Source organism: Thamnophis sirtalis, unplaced genomic scaffold (assembly GCF_051295495.1).
Source record: "Thamnophis sirtalis isolate CommonGarterSnake01/CBP01778 unplaced genomic scaffold, rThaSir2_p1.2 scaffold_1, whole genome shotgun sequence".
NCBI lineage: Eukaryota > Metazoa > Chordata > Lepidosauria > Squamata > Natricidae > Thamnophis > Thamnophis sirtalis.
Genome location: NW_028261381.1, coordinates 78,457,689 through 78,482,941, shown reverse-complemented (window position 1 = coordinate 78,482,941; position 25,253 = coordinate 78,457,689). Strand labels below are relative to the sequence as shown.

Here is a 25,253-nt window from a genome sequence, read left to right as displayed (position 1 = left end):
AAAAGCATGAAAAAGAAAGTGCAACGTGGAGAAAAGCCTCTGGTTATTTTTTTAATGGCTCTTAATTAATGTATACAGGTAGTCTCTGGCTTTTGACTGCAGTTGCGATTAAATTTCTGGTTGTAAATTGATATAGTCAGTTAGATAGGTTGAGGCACCCCCATGACCAGACCCGATTTTACAGCTTATTTTGTGGGGGTCATCATGTGAATTACTGCAGAATGGTGCGATGGCCTAGAGGTGAAGCTCTCGCCGCATAATCAGGAGGCTGTGAGTTTGATCCTAGGTAGAGGCAGAAATTTCTCTCTCTGGGCACGTTGAGATTATATCTGTTGAATATAACTCCGCAATGGTGGCAGGAAGGGCATCTGGCCAGTAAACACTCAGCTCCATTCAGTTGCCCAGACTCCACTGGGCAAGGGATTCTGGGGTCGTTAAAAGACAATGAATTACTGCAGCCATTAAATGAATACAGCTCTGTTAAGCAAATGCTGCAATCATAAATGCAAATCTATTCTTCTGAACCAGCTTTTTTTTTTTTGCTGTAAACTGACTGTGGGATGCTGCCACCAGTCATAAAGGTGAGCCTGTGTCAAATACCTGAAATGAAACCACAATGTTGGAGGAATTGGCATGACATTTTACAATAGCCAGAAGTACTTTATGGGTTGTAAAGCACCTGTTCTGGACCTGTATTAATTTTGGATACTTGTTAAAGTCATTGTTAAAGAACCTGTTTCAGGTCAAGGATTACTTGCATGTGATTAGCTTTTGGAACTACATAGATCTTTCTTCTAAGGCAATGTTTCTCTACCTCAGCAATTTGAAGATATGTGGACTTCAACTTGCTGGCTGCTGGGGAAAAAAGAAATACCCAACCATCTGTTTTAAATCAGCAAAGTTTTTTTTTAAACTTCTTAAACTATTTTTGTTTGTCGTACATATTCGAAAGGAATGGACCCTTAAGACTGAGGAGCTGAGCTGTTATGGATAAAATTTGGAAATGGTCTCCTGTTTTGGTCAAGTGTAACTGATAGGCTTTCTATTCCTTTAATTAAGTCCGCATTCTTTCAAATGAAAATGAAATTAGTCTTTCATTTTCAGCAAAGTGGGGGATGGAAACTCTGAGCTGCTCTCTACTGCTTTGGGAAAGAGTTTCCAATGCTTGCCAAAAATATTGTATTCATCTAATGACGGATGTCCTCAGGCTGACTCCGCTGAAGAGTCTCTTATTGTCTCAGCTGCTTTTTTGGAAAAGTACTCTCTGACTCATCGTTGCCTCATACTGTGGCTTCACACTGGTTGTCCAGCTACATGGCAACCAGTTGTATCTTGATAGACCTTGGATTTGTTTCTTTAAATCAGTTCATGGGGAATTTGAATCAATACGACTCCAAATCAATGGAGAAGATCTATGTGGTCACTAAGAGTCAACACTGACTTGATGTCACATAGTGATACTCCTTAAGGTGAGAAGGGCCAGGGCTTGAGAAGAGGGTAAGCTTTGGCAATTCGGACAAATGGATTTAGCTATTCACTAATGCCGATTTTGTGCAAGTCTGTAGGGCTTGTGCTCAAAGAGACCCAACTAAAAAGATACACACAATCAAAAAAAGGCCTCTCTTGGCAAAGGCCTGGATGACAAGCCAGTGTATCAATGTCCTTCAAAACACCAGCAAGGTGGGGGCCATCCAGATGTTACTGGAAACTTCATTCAAGAGCGCAAGTTTAGATGGGATCTAGAGCAGGCCCTTTCTGTTGAACCCTATACTAGGAGTAGGTAGAAATGATTGGGGAGTGAGCTGCAAATAGGTCATTGTTGAGTTTCTTCCATGATATTCTTTGGCGTCTGTTAGCTGTACAATTGTTCACGCAAATAAACATTCTGACTAATACAGGTTTTATACATGTATGATGGTAAAACAAAATGGTTCAAATGTCCTTGAGATCTAAGACGTTTCTAAGAAGTTTCGAGAAGAAACTTTTGACTGACTGCCTTCACCTTTAGCCAAGCAAAGAGCCAAATGAGGAAAAGCAGGAACTGCCTCTGTTTCTCCAACGTAATGCCCCAGCCAGAGTCTGACTCAAAAAGTGGGAACAATACACCTCACATTACCTTCCAAGCAGGCATAATACACCTCACATTACTATCACGCATTATTTCCCCCCTCCGTTTGTAATATGTCACATCTCAGGTAAAAGCAAGTTTCAACGTGAATCTTGTGAGTATGAGCCACTATTCATCACCATGTTGGGGCATCATCAGCAAAGGAAACATTCAGCATTCAAATATCCCACATTCCTTTATCATGCTCATACTAAAGGCTGGTATGATAATTGTTGTGACCTTCACATAAGATAATAGTGGTGAAATTAAAACCTGAACCGAGCTATGGAAACCAGGTATATTTAACATTTGGATCACAAATACCTGGTAGTTCTATTAAAAAAAATGTGATTAAAGAATAACAATGGCTAATAGGAAAATAGCAGAATGGAATGAAGCAGAATGGAATGAGATAAAGGTGAGGTGATTGAGATTTGCCACATGTATTTTTATTTATGCTCTATGTCAGTGGTAGTCAACCTGGTCCCTACCGCCCACTAGTGGGCGTTTCAGCTTTCATGGTGGTCTGTAGGGGTTTGCTGTAACTCTGCTTTATAAATTTTATAAAGTAAAGTTACTTCCCTACTTTATAAATCACCATTAATATGGAACCGGTGGGCGGTTAGAAAATTTTACTACTAACAGAGATACAAAAGTGGGCGGTAGGTATAAAAAGGTTGACTACCCCTGCTCTATATCATGGGTGCCCTTCCCCCGGACTGTGGCCCATTCAGAGCAGGGCGAGGGAAGAGGTGGGGATCATGTGCGCAAAGTTCCCCTCATGCAAGTGCTTGCATGAGAAACTTCATTCACACGAGCACCAGACATGGGCGCCCACCGCTCGCACAAATGGAGGTGTGAGCGCTTGCCCGCATGTGCCTGCCACTCACACAGAAACATCCCCTCTCCCCTCCCCAGGCTGCCAAGTCAGAAAGGTTGGGGACCGCTGTGCTATGTTGTAATTGCACCCCCCCTCCCAAGTTCTCCTGTGCTGCCTCATCATGGTGTTGTTGTTGTTGTTTCTGGGAGGGATTTGGAATATACTCCAATGTATCCAAGGTGTGAAGGCCATCTCAGCTGCCCAGTTAAAGTAAGAAGGCATTAGACCAGGTAGCAGCAACATATGAGGATGCCAGGGGCAGATGATCACTTTGGGGACAAAAGCAAGGCCATCAATTGCTATTGTGTATATGAGAAGGCAACCCACTCCTGTATTTTTAACCAAGAAAACCACATGGATAGTAGATACAAAATGATAGACAATATAATGCCAGATGGTGAGCTCTTCGGGTTAGATGGCACTCGACGTAGTAAAACAGAGCTGAGGATCTTTTGGAATACTAATAGTGTGCAAAATTAAAACCTTTGGCGCATCTAATTGCTGATGTTGCTATACAGGAAAAGCCAATCCAAAGCTGCAAAAGGTAGAATCACAGTAGGAACATGGAAGGTAGGAAGCATGAATACAGCAAAAGATGAAGTGAAACAACTAGAAATTGATATATTGGGCTTCAGCAAGATGGAGATGGACCTGGATGGGACACTTTCAGTCAAATTACACTATTTATTATGCTGGACATGAAAAGCAAAGAAGAAACAGTGTTACTTTTGTAATTAGGATGGGTATAGTTAAGAACAGTATTTAGCCACTATGCAGTCAATGATGAATAATATTGATTAGACTTTGTGGTCCATCATTTAGTGTGACACTTATTCACATTTATGAAAGAGGAGGTTGATTACTTCTCCGATCAACTCCAATTTGAAATCAACAAAACGTGCAAGAATATGATTGGGGACTGACATCCCAAAACTGGAAGCATGGGGGAAAAAAAACAATGTAGTTGAATTTTATGGCTTAGGAAACTGAAGTTAAGTGGGAGACAGTCTTATCAGTGTTAACCCATGCAATGGTATAGCAATAGCAATAGCAATAGCAATAGGACTTATATACCGCTTCATAGGGCTTTCAGCCCTCTCTGAGCGGTTTACAGAGTCAGCATATTGCCCCCAACAACAATCCGGGTCCTCATTTTACCCACCTTGGAAGGATGGAAGGCTGAGTCAACCCTGAGCTGGTGAGATTTGAACAGCCGAACTGCAGAACTGCAGTCAGCTGAAGTAGCCTGCAGTGCTGCATTTAACCACTGCGCCACTTCGGCTCAAGCAGCTTCACAGCTAATACTGTCCTCAAACAACCAAAATGACACCTCTATACATGAACATCACCAGACGGGAGTATATAGAAATCAAATAGACTATGTTGTTAAATGGAGGAACTCAATTATAACATCAAAAACATGGCCAGATGCTGCAAATAGAAGCAACTGCTCATGTACAAGCTTCAAATTAAACTAAGGAAAAAAGCCAGTTAGTTCCCACAATATGATCCTGACTTGAACATATATCCACCATTTTCAAAGAGAACCAGAGGAATTGTGGAACGAACTTTAAAAATTGTTATGGATGAATGTGAGAAGAAACTACCAAAAGTGAAGAGAAGAAAGCAAAGTGGATATCAAAGCAAACCATGGAAAATTGCCCAGATGAGAAGCCAAAACCAAGAAAGAAAGAAAAATCTCAGGAAAATATTTATTAACAAAAAGTTTTCAGAGAACTGTTAGAAGGGACATTTGTAAAGATATTGAAGATGGAAACTGTCATGGAAAACAAGGAAGTCTTTCAAGAGATCTCTGAACTCAGAAAGACGTGCTAACCTTCAAATGGTATGCTAAAGGATGCTGAAGGACAGATAATAACTGAGAACAAAGGAAGATGGAAGGACTACACTGAAACACTATGCACTAGAGATTTTAGCATCCAAGGCACCTCAAGATATTCCTTACTTTCAAGAGCCTCTAGTACTAGAAAATGAAGTTAGTCCAGCACTCTGGTCATTAGGAACTAATGGAGTATCCTCTAAAATAAGGTGAGCAACAGAAGAAGAATCAGTCAAGGTTCTAACAACACAGTGGCCAATTGATTGGATGAGGTCAACCTTCATTCAAATACCAAAAAAGGACATTTAACAGTCTCCAAACAATTGTACAACATCCTTAATTTCACATTCTGCACTAGTAAAATAATGCTTAGAATCATCCAACACAGATTAAAGTTCTGGATGGAAAAAGATGTTCAAACTGGCTTTAGAAAGGTTGAGGAACATGAGACACTACTACTGATGCATGTTGAATAATTAGAAAGCCAGATAATGTAAAAATAAATGTCAGTATGACATGCCTAATAAATCTATACTTTGAGGAACCCTGCCTTGGAGTGTTGATTTCCTAAGGGCTGACATTTCATCAATTACAGAAAAGCCTTTCATTGTGTTGATCATGTCAAGCTGTGGAAAGTCGTCAGAAAAATAATCCCAGAAGATCTCATTGTCTTCATGAGAAACGTATAGTCAAGAAACCACAATATGGACAGAACTTGGTGAAACAGATTGGTGCCAGGGAATTGTGACTAGACTGTATACTGTCCCCTTATTCATTCAATCTATATGTTGAACACACTCACACACACAAACACACACACACACACAAGCTAGATTGGAAGAAGATGTGTATAGTTTTAAAATTGGAGAAAGGAATATCAATCACTTGTGATACCTTGATGACACTACTCTGATAGCTGAATATGCAAAGGATCTGCAAGCCCTAAAGCAGTAAAGAGCACAGTGAAAAATGGGACTAAAATCTGCCTGCCTGCCTGCCTGCCTGCCTGCCTGCCTGCCTGCCTGCCTGCTTACCTACCTACCTACCTACCTACCTACCTATCTATCAATGGTTCTGTGTGTGTATGTACCAGCATAACTATGGAATATATTGAGCAATTTCAACCAAACTTGGTACGCAGATGACTTACTGTCTGGAAAAAAAAATACTATGGGGGTAAGACACTCCTAATGCACACAGGGTGTGTGTTCTGTTAAGATAAAGCCTGTTGTGCCTTAAGATGGCTTCTACTGTACAGTGCAGTGGAGTTTCCATTGTAATGGCTTCACAGTACCCCACAAGGAGGCTACCTCTGGTAAGGGGGAAAATCCAACATTAGAAATTACTTTGGTCCAGACATTTTGCCCCTATAAATAAATGCCCGGGCAACGTCAGGTTATCAGCTAGTTAAGTATAAAGAAGACCAACCTAATGACGACAGGTAGAACAATCAGAATTGGCAATGAAGATATCACAATGGTGGACAACATCTGCCTTTTAGGCTCAACCACCAGCAGTAAAGGAAAAAGCTGTCAAGGAATACACTGCAGACTAGCACTTGGTAGAGCAGCAGTGAAGTCCTTGGAAAATAAATTCAAATGCTATGATGTGATTACACCTACAAAGATCATAATCACACAAGCCATGATATTACTGTGACACTCTATAGAAGTGAAAATTGGACTTTAAAAAAGCAGGAGAGGAAGAGCACATTCTGGTGAGAGAGAATTTTCCTGAGGATCGGCTCCAGCACAAATCCAAAAGCTCCGAAGACTAAATCTCTGGTCTTGGTGACCGACCTAGATTGGATCCTGCAGAGTATTGACATCTTTGGACTTGGATGTTGGAGAAAACTCTTGAGAATATTGTGGCCAGCCAGGTAAACAAACTGGTGGATCATTGAACAAATCAACCCAGATTTGCTGACATTCTTTGTAAGCGAGGGGTGGGAATGTCATCCTAAGTGCTACCAGACTCTGAGAGGCAGTATCTGGTAGCGTTTAGGATTTAATTATACAAGAAAGGTTGAAATCCTGAACATGCAGCCAACAGCCTGCAAAATTCCGGTAGATCTTATGGATAATCTAGCCTGCAGTCATGAAAACCCCATCCTCTAGAATGCCTTGTCATCAAGAACAAAGGATCTTTTTGTATTCTGGCTTCACCAGTGTAAATTGCCTGGCCAATCAGCATAATGATTCTTGACTGAGAAATGCCAGCATTTCTGCTATAGTACAAAAAAGAAGAAGAAAAAAAAGGAGTTCTCAAGCCAGAATGGGGAAATTGTCTAGAAACAGAGGCCTTGGGACCTTTACCCTGTTCATCTATGACCCAGCATTTACCCCTTTAAACGCCCACTGACTTTCCATTGCGCCAATTGGGTGGAAATGCGAGAAATTCCATGGAATTTCCTCAGAGCTGCAAGAGCTCTCTTACTGGAAAGAGGCATGGTTATAAAGCTGACTTCTTCAAGCAAAGAACTATGTCATCCCATTGCTTGATTGAGAGCCTGTATTGTATGTTCCTTGTAGGGGTAATGCTCTGATCTCGATTGCCTGGTCTGGTGTGAAGACACAGAATGTTCAGTTACTCAGAGAACCAAGTTGTCAACAACAAAAGGTTCCCAGCCCAATTTCCATTTATGAAAAGACATAATTGTTTGGATATATATATATATCCAAAACCAACTGACAAACAATTAAAGACAGGTATAGGTTCAGGGAACAAACTGAAACCCTAGAAACCCTAACTTTCTTTTTGTTTTTTTAGAATAAATATTTGTATTTTATATTTTTCTTTATAATACGTCACATTTCCAGTTTTGCAGCAGTAGTGTACTGGCTGTATCTAGTCCTTTTTGAGTATACATAGTTTTATACACCCTGATTATAACCAATATTCTCTTAATCATATATTTATAATCTCTCCTCTTCTCCACTTCCCTCTCCTCTCTCCTACTCCTCTTCCCTCATCCATTTCCTTTTCTCCTCTCCCCACTCTCCTACCCTCTTCTTCCTTCTCTTTCCTTTTCCTCTTCCCTCGACTTTTCTCTCCTCCACTCCTCTGCCCCGCTCCCACTCCGCTCCGCCCCGCCCCGCTCTACTCCATTTCCCTCACTCCCTTCATCTCTCTACTTCCCTTCCCTTTCATCTTTCCCCTTCCTTGTCATATATAAATTTCCATTTCCCTGCAAGGTACAATGTATTTTCCAGGTATGCATTTCCTAACCTTTTTTTGATTCACCTGCTGTTAATTATCATATCTTTCCCACTGTGCTGGGATTATGGGTACGATGGAGTTTTACCTTTTTTAATTCGTTTTTTTTTAAATCAAATGCAATTAGGTTTCAATCATTACAGACTCCCAAATATATCTAAAACTAGGATCCTAGTCTACTCTGGTTACCTGAGTGCAACATACACCAAAACAGGGAAACCTGTTTTTTGTTGATGTTGAGAACTAAATTCCTTTGTGGGCAATCTCCTGGGTGATCACAATGATTGCCAATATTGGACAGAACCCAGTGCCAAAAAAGGGGGCTCTCTTTTACTCTGTGATCCTCCTAGTTCATTGTCTCTCTTTCAACAGATCCCATTTCCCCCTTTCTCTTGATGGCCCATTGACCAGTTGGCTCCCAGGGAGTCTGGACTGATGCTCTGTGGGGAGCTTTTGAAATAAAGTCAAAAGTCATTTATGAGTCATATACTTGTTTTTTGTTTTTTGAAGAAAATTATCCCATGATATCAGGGTTCAAAACAGCTACAGTAAAGCTAAATTCTACCAACTCTGTCCCAACCATGAAGGTACACTTGACCCACAACAGAAGAGGTGATTATGTAATTCTATGAAGCATTCAACCCAGATATCCTCCCCTACTTCTTGCATTACATTTCATGCCTTTTAACACATGGCAGTAAGGCTGCATTGATCAGCCTTTGTGCCATGTGTAGCAGTAGCAATCACAATAGCACTTAAAATTATATATTGCTTCATAGTGCTTTATAGCCCTCTCTAAGTGGTTTACAGAGTCAGCATGTTGCCACCAACAAGCTGAGTCCTCCTTTTATCAGACTTTAACAGAAGGAGAGAAGACTGAGTCAATCTTGAGTTTGTCAGGATTGAACTGCTGCCAGTCGGCAGAATTAGCTTATGGTACTGCTTTCTAACCACTGCTCCACCATAGCTCTTTTGTCACATTTTATGGAATACACCACAATGATTAGTTAATTCAATAGTTATTAAGCCACTAAAGATTGGATAGGATTGTTTTTCTTTGCCACAATATGTAAGTTTTAGCATTGAATTCTCAGTTTCCCTCATCCTCCATCGGATTAGGTTATTGTCTCGTGAACCAACCTCCTTAGAGCGATTCAGATCCTAGAAGGATGAGTCTATGAACAGGGATCCTGTCAGCTGCCATTTGAAGAGTCACTAACAATCTCTGAAAATACAGTCCAGGTTATTGCCTAAAGAGCAAAGCAAAAATATGGGATTTTTCCCCCCCTCCCTAGGCACAAATGTTTGAGCTGCACATATCATGAAACCACGAAGAAGAAAGTGCAAAGTGGAGAGAACTCTCTGGTTAAATTCTTTCTGGATGGCATCATAACAAACAAAGTGGGGGGGGGGGATAAAAATAAATACAACATGAATCCATTTTTTGTATTAAATAGCAGGAAGGTGGTGGGCCTTTTTGGGAAATCATGCAACTCTAAATATACATGAGACTTCTGGAAAGTGTTAGCAAGGGAAGATTGGTCAGTGATGACTTTAGCAGGCACCCCAGTGGGTTGAGTGTGCTTTCCTGAATTCATCCCCCAGCCCCACTCCATTCCTGCATTCTTTGCATCATGGATCTGCTCTCTCTTCCACTGCTGACACAATAACTCACTCATGCTTCAAGGGCTTGCAGAGTGCTGAAGAAGGAAGGTCATTAAAGACCTTCCCATAGAAGACAAAGTATGCAGGAAGTCCAAATTGAGCTCATTTCTTTAATAGCAACAGTAGGGAACCAGCAGAACTTTTCTTCACTTGCCTTTTGCCATGGCCAAAATCCCTGTACTGTATATCCCCATAATGTTGTAACCTGAGTCTCAGCCCATCCTTAAGTCACAGTTGAAGTCACAGAAAGTTGGGCTGATATGAAAGTCACCCCACCCCCCCCCACATACACACCAAAAAGAACTAATTTTAAGACTAATGGGGAAGATAACTGTTGGAAGAAATATCTATCCAGTTCAATTCCAAGCCAGGAGAAAGCCACTGGAAGCACGGAGGCTGATTGGAAAGATGGTTTAATGATGAAGCAGAGTGGTTCTGGCCAGCTGACCAACTGGTTTGGTCAGTATGATGAAAGAAATGTCCTTCTGGGTTTGGCTCCAAGTGGGGAAAAAGACACTGGAGACATGGAGGCTGCTTGGAAAGATGGTTTATTGTTGTACAGGGCCACATGGTTTGAGGTCCTGAACAGAAAAGGTAGATCACATGCTTCAATGTTGGGTGGAGAAGAAGTGAAGGGCTGAGGAAGGGGCTTGCTAGGCTTTTTATAACCTGTTCAATCCCACCTCTCTGTTTCCTGTGTAAGAAATGTATTCTGATTGGTTGTCATACTCCCATGGGGCCATGCAGGGACAACTCTTTAGGCTGTATTTTGAATCCAGATTTGGTTGAGTTCTCAGATGCCATGTGGCCAGTTGAGTAAAGTTCCAATATTATCATTATTTTTTTTAGCAATTAGACTTATATACCGCTTCATAGGGCTTTCAGCCCTCTCTAAGCAGTTTACAGAGTCAGCTTATTGCCCCCAACAACAATCCGGGTCCTCATTTTACCCACCTCGGAAGGATGGAAGGCTGAGTCAACCCTGAGCCGGTGAGATTTGAACAGCCGAACTGCAGAACTGCAGTCAGCTGAAGTAGCCTGCAGTGCTGCATTTAACCACTGCGCCATCTCGGCTCCTGATGCCTTCCTGTAGCTGCTGGTGAAGTCTTTATTATGTAAAGTGGACTAGCTTGGCCGTCTTAATGGCCCATTAACAGTGGGGATGGGCAGGAAGCTACAGGCAACTATTCTGTCTTTTAAAACATGTTTCTTTCTTTTCATAGCCAGAGAAATATTCTGCCTTTTCAATATTTCCTAGGATATTTCATTTTTCTGGGAGAGGGGTAGATGATAACTTCCCACAAGTACATGGATTTTTATAGCATTTCAGAGATGCTGCTAGGGGGGTTGTGCATTGTCTGAAATTCCCTCAGGAGATTGTGCAATGTAGTGAGCTCTATGTCTTCTACTGAATGGTAGTGGGTTAATCCTATTATGTCCTGAAGGCTGGTGTCCTGTTCTTAATCCCATCACCCTGGAGCTGAAGGTCTTTTGTATTGTAGATAGGATGGCCCAGTCTTTCTTAATGGGCACCAAATATCTGCTGGGAGGAGCAGGCTATATAGAAAGACTGGGTGCTTCCTGCCTCTAAAAAAACCATGTTTCTCCATTTCTCATTTACCCAAATATAATATCTTGCCTTTTTAATATCCCTCAAAATATTTCATTCTTCTAGGTGTGGGGAGGGGGGCTTCCCACAATGTTATGCCAAAATTTCTCAACCATGCCAAAAATAAAAATCCAGCCATTTATTTGTTATCTTTGACTTCTACTGCATGCACACTTTCCTGGGATGCAGGTGAAACTCTCTGGCCCAATTCTGGAAGGAGAAGAGTGGGGCAGAGGTATTGGCTGCTATAGTACCGGCAGTTCCCTGTGGCTGTTAAAAAGCTGACCAAGAGGTGGGTTTTTAAATGAAATTCTCAGCATCTTCTCCAGTTTATAATTCTTGGTGAGAAACCATGAATTATACTTTTAACCAACGCCATAATTTGTGTAATCTAGCTATGCATTTGCAGCTAGAAAGATATAAGGAATTATATTGGTCAATCTTTGTCTGTTAATGAGGAACAGAAATAAAAGCTGATTCTGACATAATTAAGGTTACCAGATGTTTTAAATGGAGAACTTGTCTTAATCTCCTTCCATTGGCAGGAATAACATTACAGAATATAGTATAACAGAGTTGGAAGGGAATTTGGAGATCTTGTAGACTAACAGTCTACTCAAGTATGGGGTCTGACTCTATCATGTCAGACAAATGGTTATCCAATTTCTTCTTTAAAACCTCCAGTGATGGAGCACCCACAATTTCTGGAAGTAAGCTGTTCCATTGATTAACTGTTCTTACTGTCAGGAAATTTTTTCCTTAGTTCTAGGTTGGTTTTCTCCTTGAAAAAATCCCATCTACTACTTCTTGTCTTACACTCAGATGCTTTGGAGAATAGGTTGACTCCCTCTTCTCTGTGATATCTCCTCAAACCTTAGACATCACCACAAGTCCTTCTCTTTGTTACGCCAAACCAAATTTAAGCAGCTACATGATAAATGGGAGAACTGACTGTTTTGAAAAGGCTTGGAAGAGCCTTCCACGAGATGTTTGTTACCTTGTTTTGAGTGTGAGTTTAACTTCTTTTCAAAAGAACGCTAAACTCTCCGCCACAAAGACGCTGATAAATAATTGAAGGATGGGCTAAGGGCCTTGAAAAACCAGAGAACAATTCCCACTTGACCAGGAAGCTTCCACTCCAAAAGTCAGCTATTTAATAGGCTTGTCAAACATCTGTCAAAACCATCTGCCAATCATAGCACTATTGAGAAAAATCGGTGGTTTTGATAATTAGGGATGTGAAAAAGAATAGCATTGAAGCCATCCCAAATCAGGACACAAATATTTTTTGTGGCAAGCCATTATAGAAGCTACAAAAATAGATAGGAATTGTAGCAAGGACCCCAAGTTTTGTTTTCTGATGGTTTAAGGATGAGTAGGTAGCTTTTCAGTTCCACTGAGTGAAAATGTCCAGTGATTCTCCAGAGAGCATTGAACTAAATCATCACCCTCTTTCATCCATGCTGGCTAGAGCTGCTGAAACAATGCAGCAACATCTGGAAGAACATCTGTTTCCTTATGAGGAAGAATCCTGAATTAGTACATACAAATTGGAATAGTCTAATTAGATATTGTGAGCTTTACTTCTAATTCATTCGTGTATATGATTCAATATAGTTATGCATCAAAAAAAGGGTAGCTTTGGAACTCAGTTATAATTTACAATACTCATTGTATTCATACTTCTTCCATATGTGTGTATAGCATGCTTTGCCAAAAGCTAATAGGAAAATTTATTTCTATTATTCAAGGGATCAGCAAGAAAGTGGAAATCCTGTTATGTAACCAGAGACCTTGGATGGAAACCTATTTTGCTAAAATAATTTGAAGCAGCAAATCTTCCTTTCCAAGTAGCAAATAAATCTGATGTACATCCAGAAATCAGTATCCCTCACACTTCCATTTCTATATTTTAAGATGACATTTAATGAGAAAGAACTAATAAACAACCAAGCCATTTAATATATATTTTCCCAAGCCCCATTGCAAGTTGTTTTGTTTTGGCATGATAAAAAGTTATGAACCATGTAATCAAAACAAATCAATCCTGAGTGTTCTTGCTGACCCTCATCACGAAAATGCAAATTAGGAGAAAGAGGGCAGAATGATGATTTCTTATGGAGGAGTGTAATGCCAATTGAACAAAGTAACCTTTGCCAGAAGCTTCTTATATAAAATAACCCCCACTTCCTTTAACTTTTGTTCAGCACATTAGCACCACCTAGTGTATATCAAAAAATAACACTCCAAAAGGCAATCTGACTAAATCCATTTTTTTCCATACTGTTATCCAGCTACATATTTTTTTTCTCAAACCAAATTGATGAAATTCTGGAAAAACAGATAAGGACTGGTAAAACTAAATGCTAAAGCTAAATATAGGATTTCATCTTGGTTATGCTTCTAGGTATGCTAAATAAAAGATTTCATAAATCCTTCTACAAAATGAAGCAAATGTGGAAACCTATATTAATCAATGCTTTAGAAGGAGTGATATATTGGACTGGAAGGAATAGAGAAGAGTGATAACATGCAGGGTTCAAACTGTGGAGTTTAGCAAGGCTTAGAAGTGATTCATCACAACATTTTTTCCCCTAGCCTGTGCCCTTTAAATATACTGGATTAAAAAAGGATTTGTAATTTAAGATGAAGAGTGATTTATATTTTCAATGGGGCATTGAGGCTCTGATTTGCCATAGACAGCTGTCAATTCCCTGTTAAATCATGAAATCTATAGGTTCAAGACACATGTAAATTAATTTAGGCTGTTCAATGACCACGATCAAAAGTACACAAGTTAATTCCGTGAGGAAAATATGAAAAAGTCACTAGGAAAGTTAATTTTAAACTTTTAAATCTTAATACAAGATTTTGAGCTTAAGATGAAGATCTTATGTTTCCATTTTTGGATAATGTTGCTGACTTTAACTCACTCTGAAGTAAATACCCTGAGAAAGACTTATCAAAAATCACTTTATGGTTTGATCAATTGCTGTAAACATCAAGGGTTATGTAACCTCCATAAAACCATTTCAACTACTAGAAGGCAATAGCTGACTTTAACTTGCTTTGACCCTTTCAAGCAGATTTAGAAACCCAAACACACAAAGCCCACTCGCTAGGATCTAAAGATGTTTCTTCAGCGTGTTTTATTCTAAACAAGATATCCTTGCAAGCCAATGCCAACAAATAAAATGCCAACAGACAATTCGCAACCCAATTTTCCCATTGTCAGAAAGAGAAAGAGAAGAGTTCAACTCCTGATGACCTCACGGAAACTTCTAAGCAATTTTCTTGCCAAAATGCAGAATTGAGTTGTTAGGTCTTCCTGTACTCCCTGATACTTCCTGTTAGGATCCACCCACGTTATGGGGATGAGATATAGTTCTGCTATATTTTCCATTCTCCTTAGGGCACAAATTAAGGAATGGAACAGCTCAAATTAAAGGCAGAATGTAAGTACTGTCAATGGACAAAAACAAAAAAGGAAAACTGTGCCACCTAGTGGTCAAATGTGTGCATTATTATTGGAGATTTAGCTTTTATTTAGAAGACTATCGAGAACGATCTGTATTTCTCAAAATACAGTAGCACCCCTTTCTCTATAAAATGAATTAGAATTTATGCTTCAGGCAGTTTGAATGATTCACAGCCTGTACTCTACGGGCCTTCTTCTATGATTGCTACATGATGTGCCAATTTTAGGCCATTTCAAAAGTAGAATTTCTGGTTTGCAGATTTGCAATAAGATAAAATCAATTTTTTTTCAACTGGCTAAATATAGCTTCTCTGACTCAAAACATAGCAGATTTTCCTCTAGCAAAAAATACGTGGTCACCTAATCAGAAGATTAATCTGCATTCTAAATCCACATATGTTGCACAAAACCACCATAGACAATAACATATTTAGTAGCAGAAAGAGGGGAAAAGAACAAGAGTGGAGAGTAAATATAGCCCTTGTTGGACAGGGTGGGAGGAGACTTAACATTCAGCATGGACTTTGACTTCTTAACCTTCTTCTAAACTAGAAATTGCTATGCAGCAATTTCCAAACTAAGCTGCCAGAAGTAGGATATTTGTTTAAATTCACTGATCACATGGCCTAACACACAAAAGGCTTGAGCAGTTCAACATTACTTTGTCATTTTAAAGTCTGCTGGGATTAATCTCTTATCATATTTCTAATCCTCCCCGAAGAATAGGTCCTGGGACCTGCGGTTCTCTTATTCTACTAAGAATTGCTCTCCTTACTGGGAGCTAATAAAAAGGTGAAGAAAAAAATATATCCTAGTTGTTGATTTCATGGACACATCAATGTTCCATTTTTGGCAATAAGCAGAATTGGTTTGCTAAAGCGCTCCGTCAAGATGTATTCTTGACTTTTCAGTTCTGTTTACAGTATTTCTTGGTTATCTTCCATCCGATTATCATTCAATGTTGATCCTACATAGCTTTTTCAAAATCAGACAAGGTTGGTTAGGTGCTTTCCCTTAGTTGAGCTCAAAAGGAAGAGGACTTCTCCAGTTGGATAGACAGCAAAAAATAATAGAGATGAAGTCCTATGAAGGGGTCTTCGGTGCTCTCTGAACTTGATTGTTTTCTTGCAGATGTATCATTACTCAAACTAGTTAGTTCATTCCAATTCAACTCATTTCAACCCTGAGCTACAAATATTCTCCTTTATTGATAAAATCCTACGCAGCTTCTCTATTTTGTTAATCTAAACTTAACTCTATTTGAAATCTATGATGGACATTTTCCACTCTGTTCCTCCAATCAACTTAACAACCATGACAAAAAAGTCATAAAATCAAGTTTGATTCATTTATCAACTACCTTGCTGAGAAAGGGGAATTCTGGTCCCATTTGTCGTTGTAATTCAAGGACTATCTGTATTTTGGAAATGATAGAGAGTGCCATTGTGGCTGTTTTTATTCTGCTGTATGTTAGATGCTTCTCTGTCACTTTAATAGTGTTTGATTTGAAGAAAAGAATGTTGAAGGAATTCCCTCATTTTTTTTCACTCCACCAAAGTATTTGAAACTAGAAAAGCTACAAGCCACTGGAGAAATTATTGTAGGGTGAAAGAGTAAACACATCCACAAATCCACAGGGAAAATGCAAGAATTCCACATTTCATCAATTAGATTTTTTTCTGTCTAGGATCTAGAACTGGTCTTCATTTCAGAATCATTTTCTTTTCCAGAAAATGGACAGGGGATTAAAATTACAGAGACCCAGTTTGGTGTAGTGGTTAAGTCAAAAAGCTAGAAATTGGGAGCCTGTGGGGTTATGACAAAGCCAGCTAGGTGACCCTAGGCCAGTCATTTTCTCTCAGTCCTAGAAAGCGGCAATAGCAAGCCACTTCTGAAAAATTTTGCCAAGAAAACTGCAGAGACTTGCCAAGGCAGTCTCTGAGAATCCAACACAGTTAAAGAGAAGAAAAAGAAAAATTAAAAGTGCAACAATTTTTAGGGGGTAGGTGGGTTACTAAGCAGAACTTTTTTCCTTCACAACACAGAGCAGTCTTTTCCTTTATATTTTTTCCACAGTTTCACATTATTTACTTGTATCTTGGCACAGAATAAGGCATTTCTTAATAGGTCAAGAATGATCCAACTTCATAGCTGAAATATGACTAGACTCCAAGCACAACTACTCGTATAGCCATTAGACTACTCACCCAAACTTTGTGGTTAAGATACCGCCCAGGGAAGATCCAAGAATTACTCCTATTCCAAAACAAAGCCCAAGCTTTCCTAAAGCATCCGCACGTTTGGCAGGAGATGTCAAATCTGTTATAACCATCTGTGCACCTGTGAAGACAGTGGAAAATTGCAAGCTTCGGTTGAACTATGAAGCATCTTTCCATGTTCACATCTGAAGTGCTTCATGCTCAATTGATAGCCAAGGCAACTAGAGACAACTGAGTCCTGGATTTGTATATTTTGTAACGTTACCTGGTAATCCATGAATGAAGATGCCTGGAACTCTGGAAAGAAAGAGCAAGGGGACACTGATGGATACAGAGAGGAGCAAGAAGCACAGGGATCCAGCCAAATATGAAAGAGTCAAGGCAGTTCTGGTACCAAACCGGTCAGCGAACCTGGAAGAAGAATGATGTAGTATATTTAGAACATTGACTGAACCTCAATTAGAAAAGCAGAACCTATCATATCAGAAACCATTAATCTGATCTCCATAAAAATCTGGACACATACCTATCTACCTGTCAGCATTCCAAATATCATGCAGAATTAAATCAGAGTCCAAGGCAGAGCTATCCTTAAAGTTCCAATTTAATAAGACAGACATGTTGGCAACAAACCGTGGAATCCCAAATCTAAAAGCTTCCTGGGATTCCACCCAGTTGAAAGTTCATGATCTCATCCCCACACCCATAAATCCGTCACATGGGCCAATCTTCTTTGGCCATGCTGGCATCTCCACCCATCTAGTCCCAGTCAGGTGCAGAAGTGCGGAGACAAAAGATGACCTTGGCTTCCAGAAAGAAATAACAATAACACATTCCACAATTCTACTCCTTTCTATTCCCCACTCCCAATTACTACACTAATGAAACAGCATAGTAAAATAATAGAAAGTGTGGCAGGCCAAAGATCCTAAAAGGAACATAACTACAGGCCTGACACTACCTACAGATAGACCTTTACTTACAACAATTTGTTTAGTGACTACTCAAAGTTACAATAGTATTGAAAAAAGCGACTTACGATCAGTCCTTGTACTTACAACCATTGCAGCATCCCCACAGTTATGTGATCAAAATTGCCACTGGATTGCTGGCATGTATTTATGATGGTTGTTCCCCCAGCTTAGAGAAAATTGCATGGACTTCAGTTCCCAGAGTTCTCAGCAATGACCATGCTTCTTGAAAAAACATGTGAGCTTGTAGTCTGAAGACACTAAGGTTGTAAGGAAAGCAGTTCGATCCCTAAGTACTAGTTAATATACAATAAGAGTGTCAGGCCTGCAGTTATATCCCTTTTAGGATCTTTGGCCTGCCACACTCTCTCTTATTTCATTATGCTGTTTCATTAGTATAGTAGTTGGGAGGGGGGAATATAAAGGAGTAGAATTGTGAAATGTGTTGTTGTCATTCTTTTCTAGAAGCCAAGGTCATCTTTTGTCTCTGCACCTGACCAGAACCAGCTGGGTGGAGATGCCAGCGTGGAAGAAGAGGATTGGACCATGTGATGGGTTTGTGGGTGTGGGGACAAGATCATGAACTTTCAACTGGGTGGGAATCTGATGTAATTTCCAGAATTGGGATTCCACAGATGTGCTAAGATGTCTGATTTATTAAATTGGAACTTTAAGGATAGTTTTGCCTTGGATTCTGATTTAACTCTACATGATACTTGGAACGCTGACTCTTTGTCAGCATTCCAAGTATCATGTAGAATTAAATCAGAGTAAATCAGGGTATTGTTCGGATTTTCCCCATTTCTGTTTTATGCTGCATGTTTAATTGAAATGGATACTAAATCTGAATTATTTTCCTAAGTGAAAAAATCATACTATTAATTTAGGACAATTCTACCTTTGCACAAGAGCTCAGAAGAACAACGCTTTAGATTTACCTTCCAAAGATGAAGCCACCCAGAAGCTGAAGAATACCAAAGAATGTTTGCAAGTAGCCAAATCCAATTGCATCCAAACCCAACTTAGTTGCCAGATACTAAAACAGAGGAGAAAATACAAAGGTTAGACACTACGTTTTTGAAAGGGAGGTTTAAATAAAAGGCGAAGTTGATTATGACTTCTGATGATCTGTGTAATTTTCTTGATATCCATATGGAAGTGGTTGCTGTTGTCTTTAAAACATTCCTTTCACAGTCTAGTCTACAGCATTGATGATTCCATAATGGTCTCTCAACCAACTATTAAATCAGGCTGGATACTGCTTAGCTTCTCAATCAGCCTGCTCAGCTAGATATACCTATAAACCAGAGGTGATATTTAGCAGGTTCTGACCAGTTTTGGAGAACCGGTCGTGGAAATTTTGAGTAGTTCGGAGAACCGGTAAATACCACCTCTGACTGGCCCTGCCCCCATCTATTCTCCGTCTCCCGAGTCCCAGATGATCAGAAAGGAATGGGGATTTTGCAGTAACCTTCCCCTGGAGTGGGGAGGCGATGGAGATTTTACAGTATCCTTCCCCTGCCATGCCCACCAAGCCATGCCACGGCCATCAAGCCACGGCTACAGAACCAGTAGTAATTTTTTTTGAATCCCACCACTGCTATAAACCAGGGATATCCAATCTTGGCAACTTTAGGATTGGTGGACTTCAACTCCCAGAATTCTGTCTGGCTGGGGAATTCTGGGAGCTGAAGTCCACAGGTCTTGTAGTTGTCAAGATTGGACAACTTTAACTCATTTTTGAGTCTTAGTTTCTCTTTCTTCCTTCATTTTAAAAGAAAATGAAAGGTATATTTCTACCTCTACTCCTATTGGTCAGAGGTTTAAGTTTAATTTGATGGCTTTTTCAGCTAGCAATACCCCCCCCCCCCCCCAATACAAATCGAATACTGCTTAATCTTGTTAAGAACCACTTTAAACTTCAGATTTCATTTTGTGTTTATACACGATTCACTGAATTCTGTTAAACTCTTTTATACGGTTATATCTTGTCTATTTAGTGGAAAATAAATATTTACATTATAAAACTTAGCATTATTTTGCAGCATAAATCAAAAATAAGCAAGGGATTATAACTTTAATTCATTTTGTTTCTTTTCCTCAATAATTGTTTTCTCTTTTACCACTGAGGAGTCCAAAAGAATCAAAAACAAATTCTGGAAATTATATAAAGAGGGGCATTTCTAAATTTGATAAAATGATTTCAAAGTTACATCCAACATCCCCTTTTAAAACATCAGTATACATAATGAATAACTGCATCCCTAGCAATTAAACCATAATAGCCACAACAGCCTGTAATCAAATCTCACCAGAAACTGTGATTAAAAAGATTCTATTCAGCTCCCAATTAATAATAACCTTAATAATTATTATTAATTATTAACAATACTAACACCATAAAACATCTACATTTGGCTATCCCAGATACTTGGGAAGGACTTGATAGGTGGATAAAAATGCCAAATCCAGTAATTCACATGTGGCTGACTGTGCGACAAGCCAATAATAATAAAAAATTAATAACAACAACAAACATTTGCCTATCCTAGGTCCTTGGAAGGGCTTGATGGGTGGATAAAATTGCTAAATCCAGTCTAAACATTTGGCTGACTGCATGACCAACCATAATAATTACAAATCAAGTCTAATGATAATAATAGATGCCTTGTATACAATCCTAAAATATCTGGGGTACCATTTGAACACCATCAGCATCAACAAAATCACCATTAGTTATTTGAAAAAGGTGGCTTTAACTTGGATCAACTTGCATCCTGTGATGATACCTTTAACAACATTGAACAACATCTGACTACTTGAGAAGAATCAATCCACGGATAAAAATCAGGTGTGGGCTGCTGGGCGTTTGCAGAGGTTCAGGAGAACCTCTAGCTAAGATTCTGTGCAGTTTGTAGAACTCCCAAATCCCACTCCTGGCTGGCCCTGCCCACCCCTCCCCTCCCCTCCCAGGAGTCCCCATGTAGCCCATTTTTGATGCCGGTAAGTGCAGGGCCTTCAAGGAGGCTCGGAGGTGGGGGAAGAGCAAAAAGGAAGCCTATTGGAGGTTCAAGAAGGCTGGAAACAAGCTCGTTTCCAGCTCGTTTCCAGCCTCCACAGGGCCTCTGGGGACTGGGGAAGCCGTTTTCGCCCCTCCCAGAGACTCGAGGAAAGCCTCCAAAGCCCAGGAAAGGCAAAAAACACCCTGTCTGCCGTGGTGCAGGAGGCTGGCTAGGCCACGCCCACCCAGGAACCGGGCAGAGAACCCCTTGCTAAAAATTTTGAAGTCCACCCCTGATAAAAATATCAAATCTACTATAATAGCTACATTTATATGCCACTTGATTCCCAGCAACTCTGGAAGGTTTTGTTAAAAGTGTTTAGAAACAAGGAACAATACAAAAACACAAAAACAACAATTAAGTTTGTTTTATTGAATTCATTCCTTGACCTGGGAGACAATACAGAAACAAGACTCAAAGTTCCTTATACAGCCCAGCCTTATGATAACGAGAACAAATCTTGCAGGACAAATATTAGTTTGTCTATTTTAATTTATCTGAGGTGACACGAGTAAATGGATTTCTACTTAGTAGTTCCAAGAAACATGCCATGGTTTCAAGCAATAACTGAACAGGCAGCAAGCATTCACTCATTGTACTCACTGGCACAATCCCAAATTGCATAAACATGCAAGTCAGATCCATCGCCGTCAGGAGGTAAGTGATTTTAATCACCCACCGTGCTGAGGTCATATTTACGGTTTTCTTATCTTCCATTTCCAAGTGCTCCTCCTTCACTTCCAGTTTTTGTTCACTCTGAAAAGCTTCCTATATATTCTTGTGTATTGCACAGACTGGAGGGTGTGTGGGGAAGTGAAATCAAACGTTTAACTAGAAAGATGATAGAAAGATTATGCTCATTAACATAAAGTGCAAAAGTCCTGGGTTTGTTTTTTTTAAAAACTTGGAATCAGTGCTGAGTCATGGCATAGGTTATATTTTTGTGCCAAAGGCATTTTAGCAAGTGAGTTTGCTAGATTAGCGAACTCACTTGCTAAAATGTTTTATTTGTTTAGATTGCTAATATATTTGCTTAGCTTAAGGAACTTAGAACTGAGGAGAAATTTCCTGCCAGCTAGACCAGTTAATCAGTGGAACAGCTTGCCTCCAGAAGTTGTGAATGCCCCAGCACTGGAAGTCGTTAAGAAGATGTTGGATAGCCATTTGTCTGAAACGGTATAGGGTTTCTTGCCTAGGCAGGGGGTTGGACTAGAAGACCTCCAAGGTCCCTTCCAACTCTGCTATTGTATTATTGTAATGATCTCACCAAGACCCACATTTAAATCTTGAAGATTGAAAAAAAATATACAAACAAAATAATAGTGCGTCCATATCTTTTGTGCATCTTCTTGGAGGTACCAGGACACTCAGTGAACCAACTTAGCATAAATAGACTGCAGGCACATACTGGTAGCATAAAACATTATTCAGAAAGAAAACCTATCATGTGATATATTTATTTAGTTCCTCATCAGTGAACTGAAGACCACAGTTTTGGAGACTCAGAAATTTTACTGTATTGACCAGAAATACATATGGCATATACCCATGATGGTGAACCTTTAAGGCCATTTTTCACCCTTCGGAGCCTTCAGGAGGCTTCCCTGAAGGCTCTGGAGGGCGAAAAACTGGCCCTACGGACAAACCGGAAGTTCGGGAAGTCACTTCTGGTTTGGCCATAGGGCTGTTTTTCGCCATCCGGAGCCTTCAGGGAAGCCTCCTGAAGCCTCTGGAAGGCATAAAACACCCCGACGAGCAAACCGGAAGTCTGTTCTTGAACTTCTGGTTTGCCCATAGGGCCATTTTTTTGCGCTCCGGAGGCTTCAGGGAAGCTCCTGAAGCCTCCAGAGGGCCTCCGGGGGGTGGGGGGAGGCTGTTTTCGCCCTCCCCAGGCTCTTAGAAAGCCTGGGGAGGAAGGGCAAAAAAAGTGTGCCAAAAGTGGGGGCTTCGCACTGGTCGTGCACGTATGTGCACTTGTGTCATGCACATAGGATTATGGGTGTGGGAATACCCGCATATGACCCCCCTGCGTTCCCCCCACTTTTGGCATACGATCCAAAAAAGGTTAGCCATCACTGGCATATACTAATCTATTTGTTGGATACAACAACCTATGTGAAAGTATGTACAATAGATATATTTACTGTACAGTAAGTATATCTACTGTACAGGTAGTCCTCAACTTAAATCTACAGTATTCGTTTAGTGACTGTCCAAAGTCACAACAGCATTGCAAAAATGACTTTTGACCGTTTTTTCACACTTATGAGTGTTGCAGTATCCCTGTGGTCACATGATCAAAATTCAGATGCTTGGCAACTGGCATGTATTTATGACGGTTTCAGCGTTCCAGGATCACGTGATCACCTTTTGCAACCTTCTGACAAGCAAAGTTAATGAGGAAGCCAGATTCACTTAACAACCGTGTTATTAAATTAACAACTGCAGTGATTGACTTAACAACTGTGGCAAGAAAGATAATAAAATGGAGCATAACTCACTTAACAACTGTCTCACAGCAACAGAAATGTTGGGCTCATTTGTGGTCATAAATCAAGGACTACCTGTATGCACAAACTTTTATTTTTCAGACAAGGGAGGGGTGCTTAGTAACAATAGTGTGGCAGGTCTTGAGTTCAGCTCCTGTTACTTCAGTTAAAAAGGATTACAGAGCAAGGTTTTGAGAAAAAAAATCCTCCAGGGAATCCTTAGAGATGGAAATCCTCCCAGGGAATTCTTGGAAAGGGAAGATAAAAGGTAACACACCTCTTACTGTATATGGTCTGATACCAGGGGTGGGCTTCAAAAATTTTAGCAATGGGTTGTCTGCCCAGTTGCTGGGTGGGCATGGCCATGGCCTAGTTGGCCTCATGCACCATAGAAGGGGGGGCATTTTTGCCCTCCACAGGCTCTGGAGGTTTTCTTCAAGCCTCCGGGAGGGCAAAAACAGCCTCCCCAGGCTCCAGAGGCCCTCTGGAGGCTGGAAACTGGGTTGTTTCCAGCCTTCCCGAACTTCCGGTAGGTCTGTTTTTCACCCTCCCTGAGCCTCCATGTGCACCCTGCACTTATCTGCATCCAAAACGGGCCATGTGAGGACTCCTGGGCAGGGTGGGTGGGGCCAGCCAGAGGTGAGATTTAGGGGTTCTCCGAACTGCACAGAATCTTAGCTAGAGGTTCTCCCAAACCATTGTGAACCCGCAGAAGCCCACCCCTGGATACCACCCACAATACAGGAGTGTGCAGATTCCAAAAACAATTACAGGGATTTCAATTTATTTCACAAAAACTCTAATGCACAGAGGCATGGATCCTTTCTCCTTTAAGTTGTTGCACTGTTTTGGGAAGTCTCCACTGTGCATTTAAGAGAGATGAATGGAAGAGATGGAGGAAGAAACAGAAGGAGGAACACCTGAAGGGAAGATTTCCATTAGCAGGCAGTACACATGTGAATGTAGTTGAGAACTGGAAAATGAGTAGTAAATTGACTGCTATTTGTATCATGAAAGCACAACAGTCCTTTCTCTCAAGGCATCCAATAAGCTGTTATATTACTATTTAATTACTAGTCTAAAAGTAAATGCAAGATTAATAAATCAGAACAATTCAGAAGCTGCCCATTATGTTATAATGGACAAAGGGCTTACAGAAGAGCAGTGAGCTAATGGCGACATTCAATTCCAGTCAGCTTGAAAGAGCTTTTCACTGTTTACATTTCTTACTAAGTATTATGAAAATAAAGGAGGAAAATCCATCTTCCTGGTTTGTACTCAACAGGGACCACGTTAAAATTATCATCCATGAATCCAGCAGAAGAATAAAAATAATATGTATAATAAAGATGCAATATTTTTTAATTTTTACTTATGGAAAGACTATCTGTATTTTATTTCAAGTCAGTGCCATATCTGCAAGAAGATCTCTAGAACATGAGTGTCAAACTCATGTCGTCACAGCGTCGTCACATGACATATTGCTACTTTCCCACCCTTTGCTAAACCAGACTTGAGCGTGGCCAGCACATGACACATCCGGCCCATGGGCCACAAGTTTGACAACCGTGATCTAGAAGATTTCTGTGAGTTGGGGGGGGGGGAAAAAACCAGGAACTGGAAGTCACCCTTGGTAGAATACTGTAGCATACAATAGAATATTCTTTATTGGTCAAGTGTGATTGGACACACAAGGAATTTGTCTCTGGTGCATAAA

The 25,253-nt window shown here is 40.2% G+C and overlaps 1 protein-coding gene across 2 annotated transcripts in view; it reads right to left on the bottom strand.

The window, feature by feature from the left end:
* SLC67A1 (solute carrier family 67 member 1) overlaps positions 1–21,865 on the bottom strand; it is a 74,868-nt gene extending 53,003 nt beyond the window's left edge. For both annotated transcript variants that reach the window (XM_087716877.1, XM_087716881.1), the window contains exons 1-4: positions 21,651–21,865; positions 18,924–19,021; positions 17,280–17,425; positions 17,003–17,135 (exon numbers count right to left, since the gene is read on the bottom strand). In XM_087716877.1, coding sequence (XP_087573003.1) covers positions 17,003–17,135; positions 17,280–17,425; positions 18,924–19,021; positions 21,651–21,764 — 491 coding nt within the window. In that variant the 5' untranslated portion in view covers positions 21,765–21,865. The remainder of the gene's footprint in view (positions 1–17,002; positions 17,136–17,279; positions 17,426–18,923; positions 19,022–21,650) is intronic.
* Between the last annotated feature and the right edge of the window lie 3,388 nt (positions 21,866–25,253).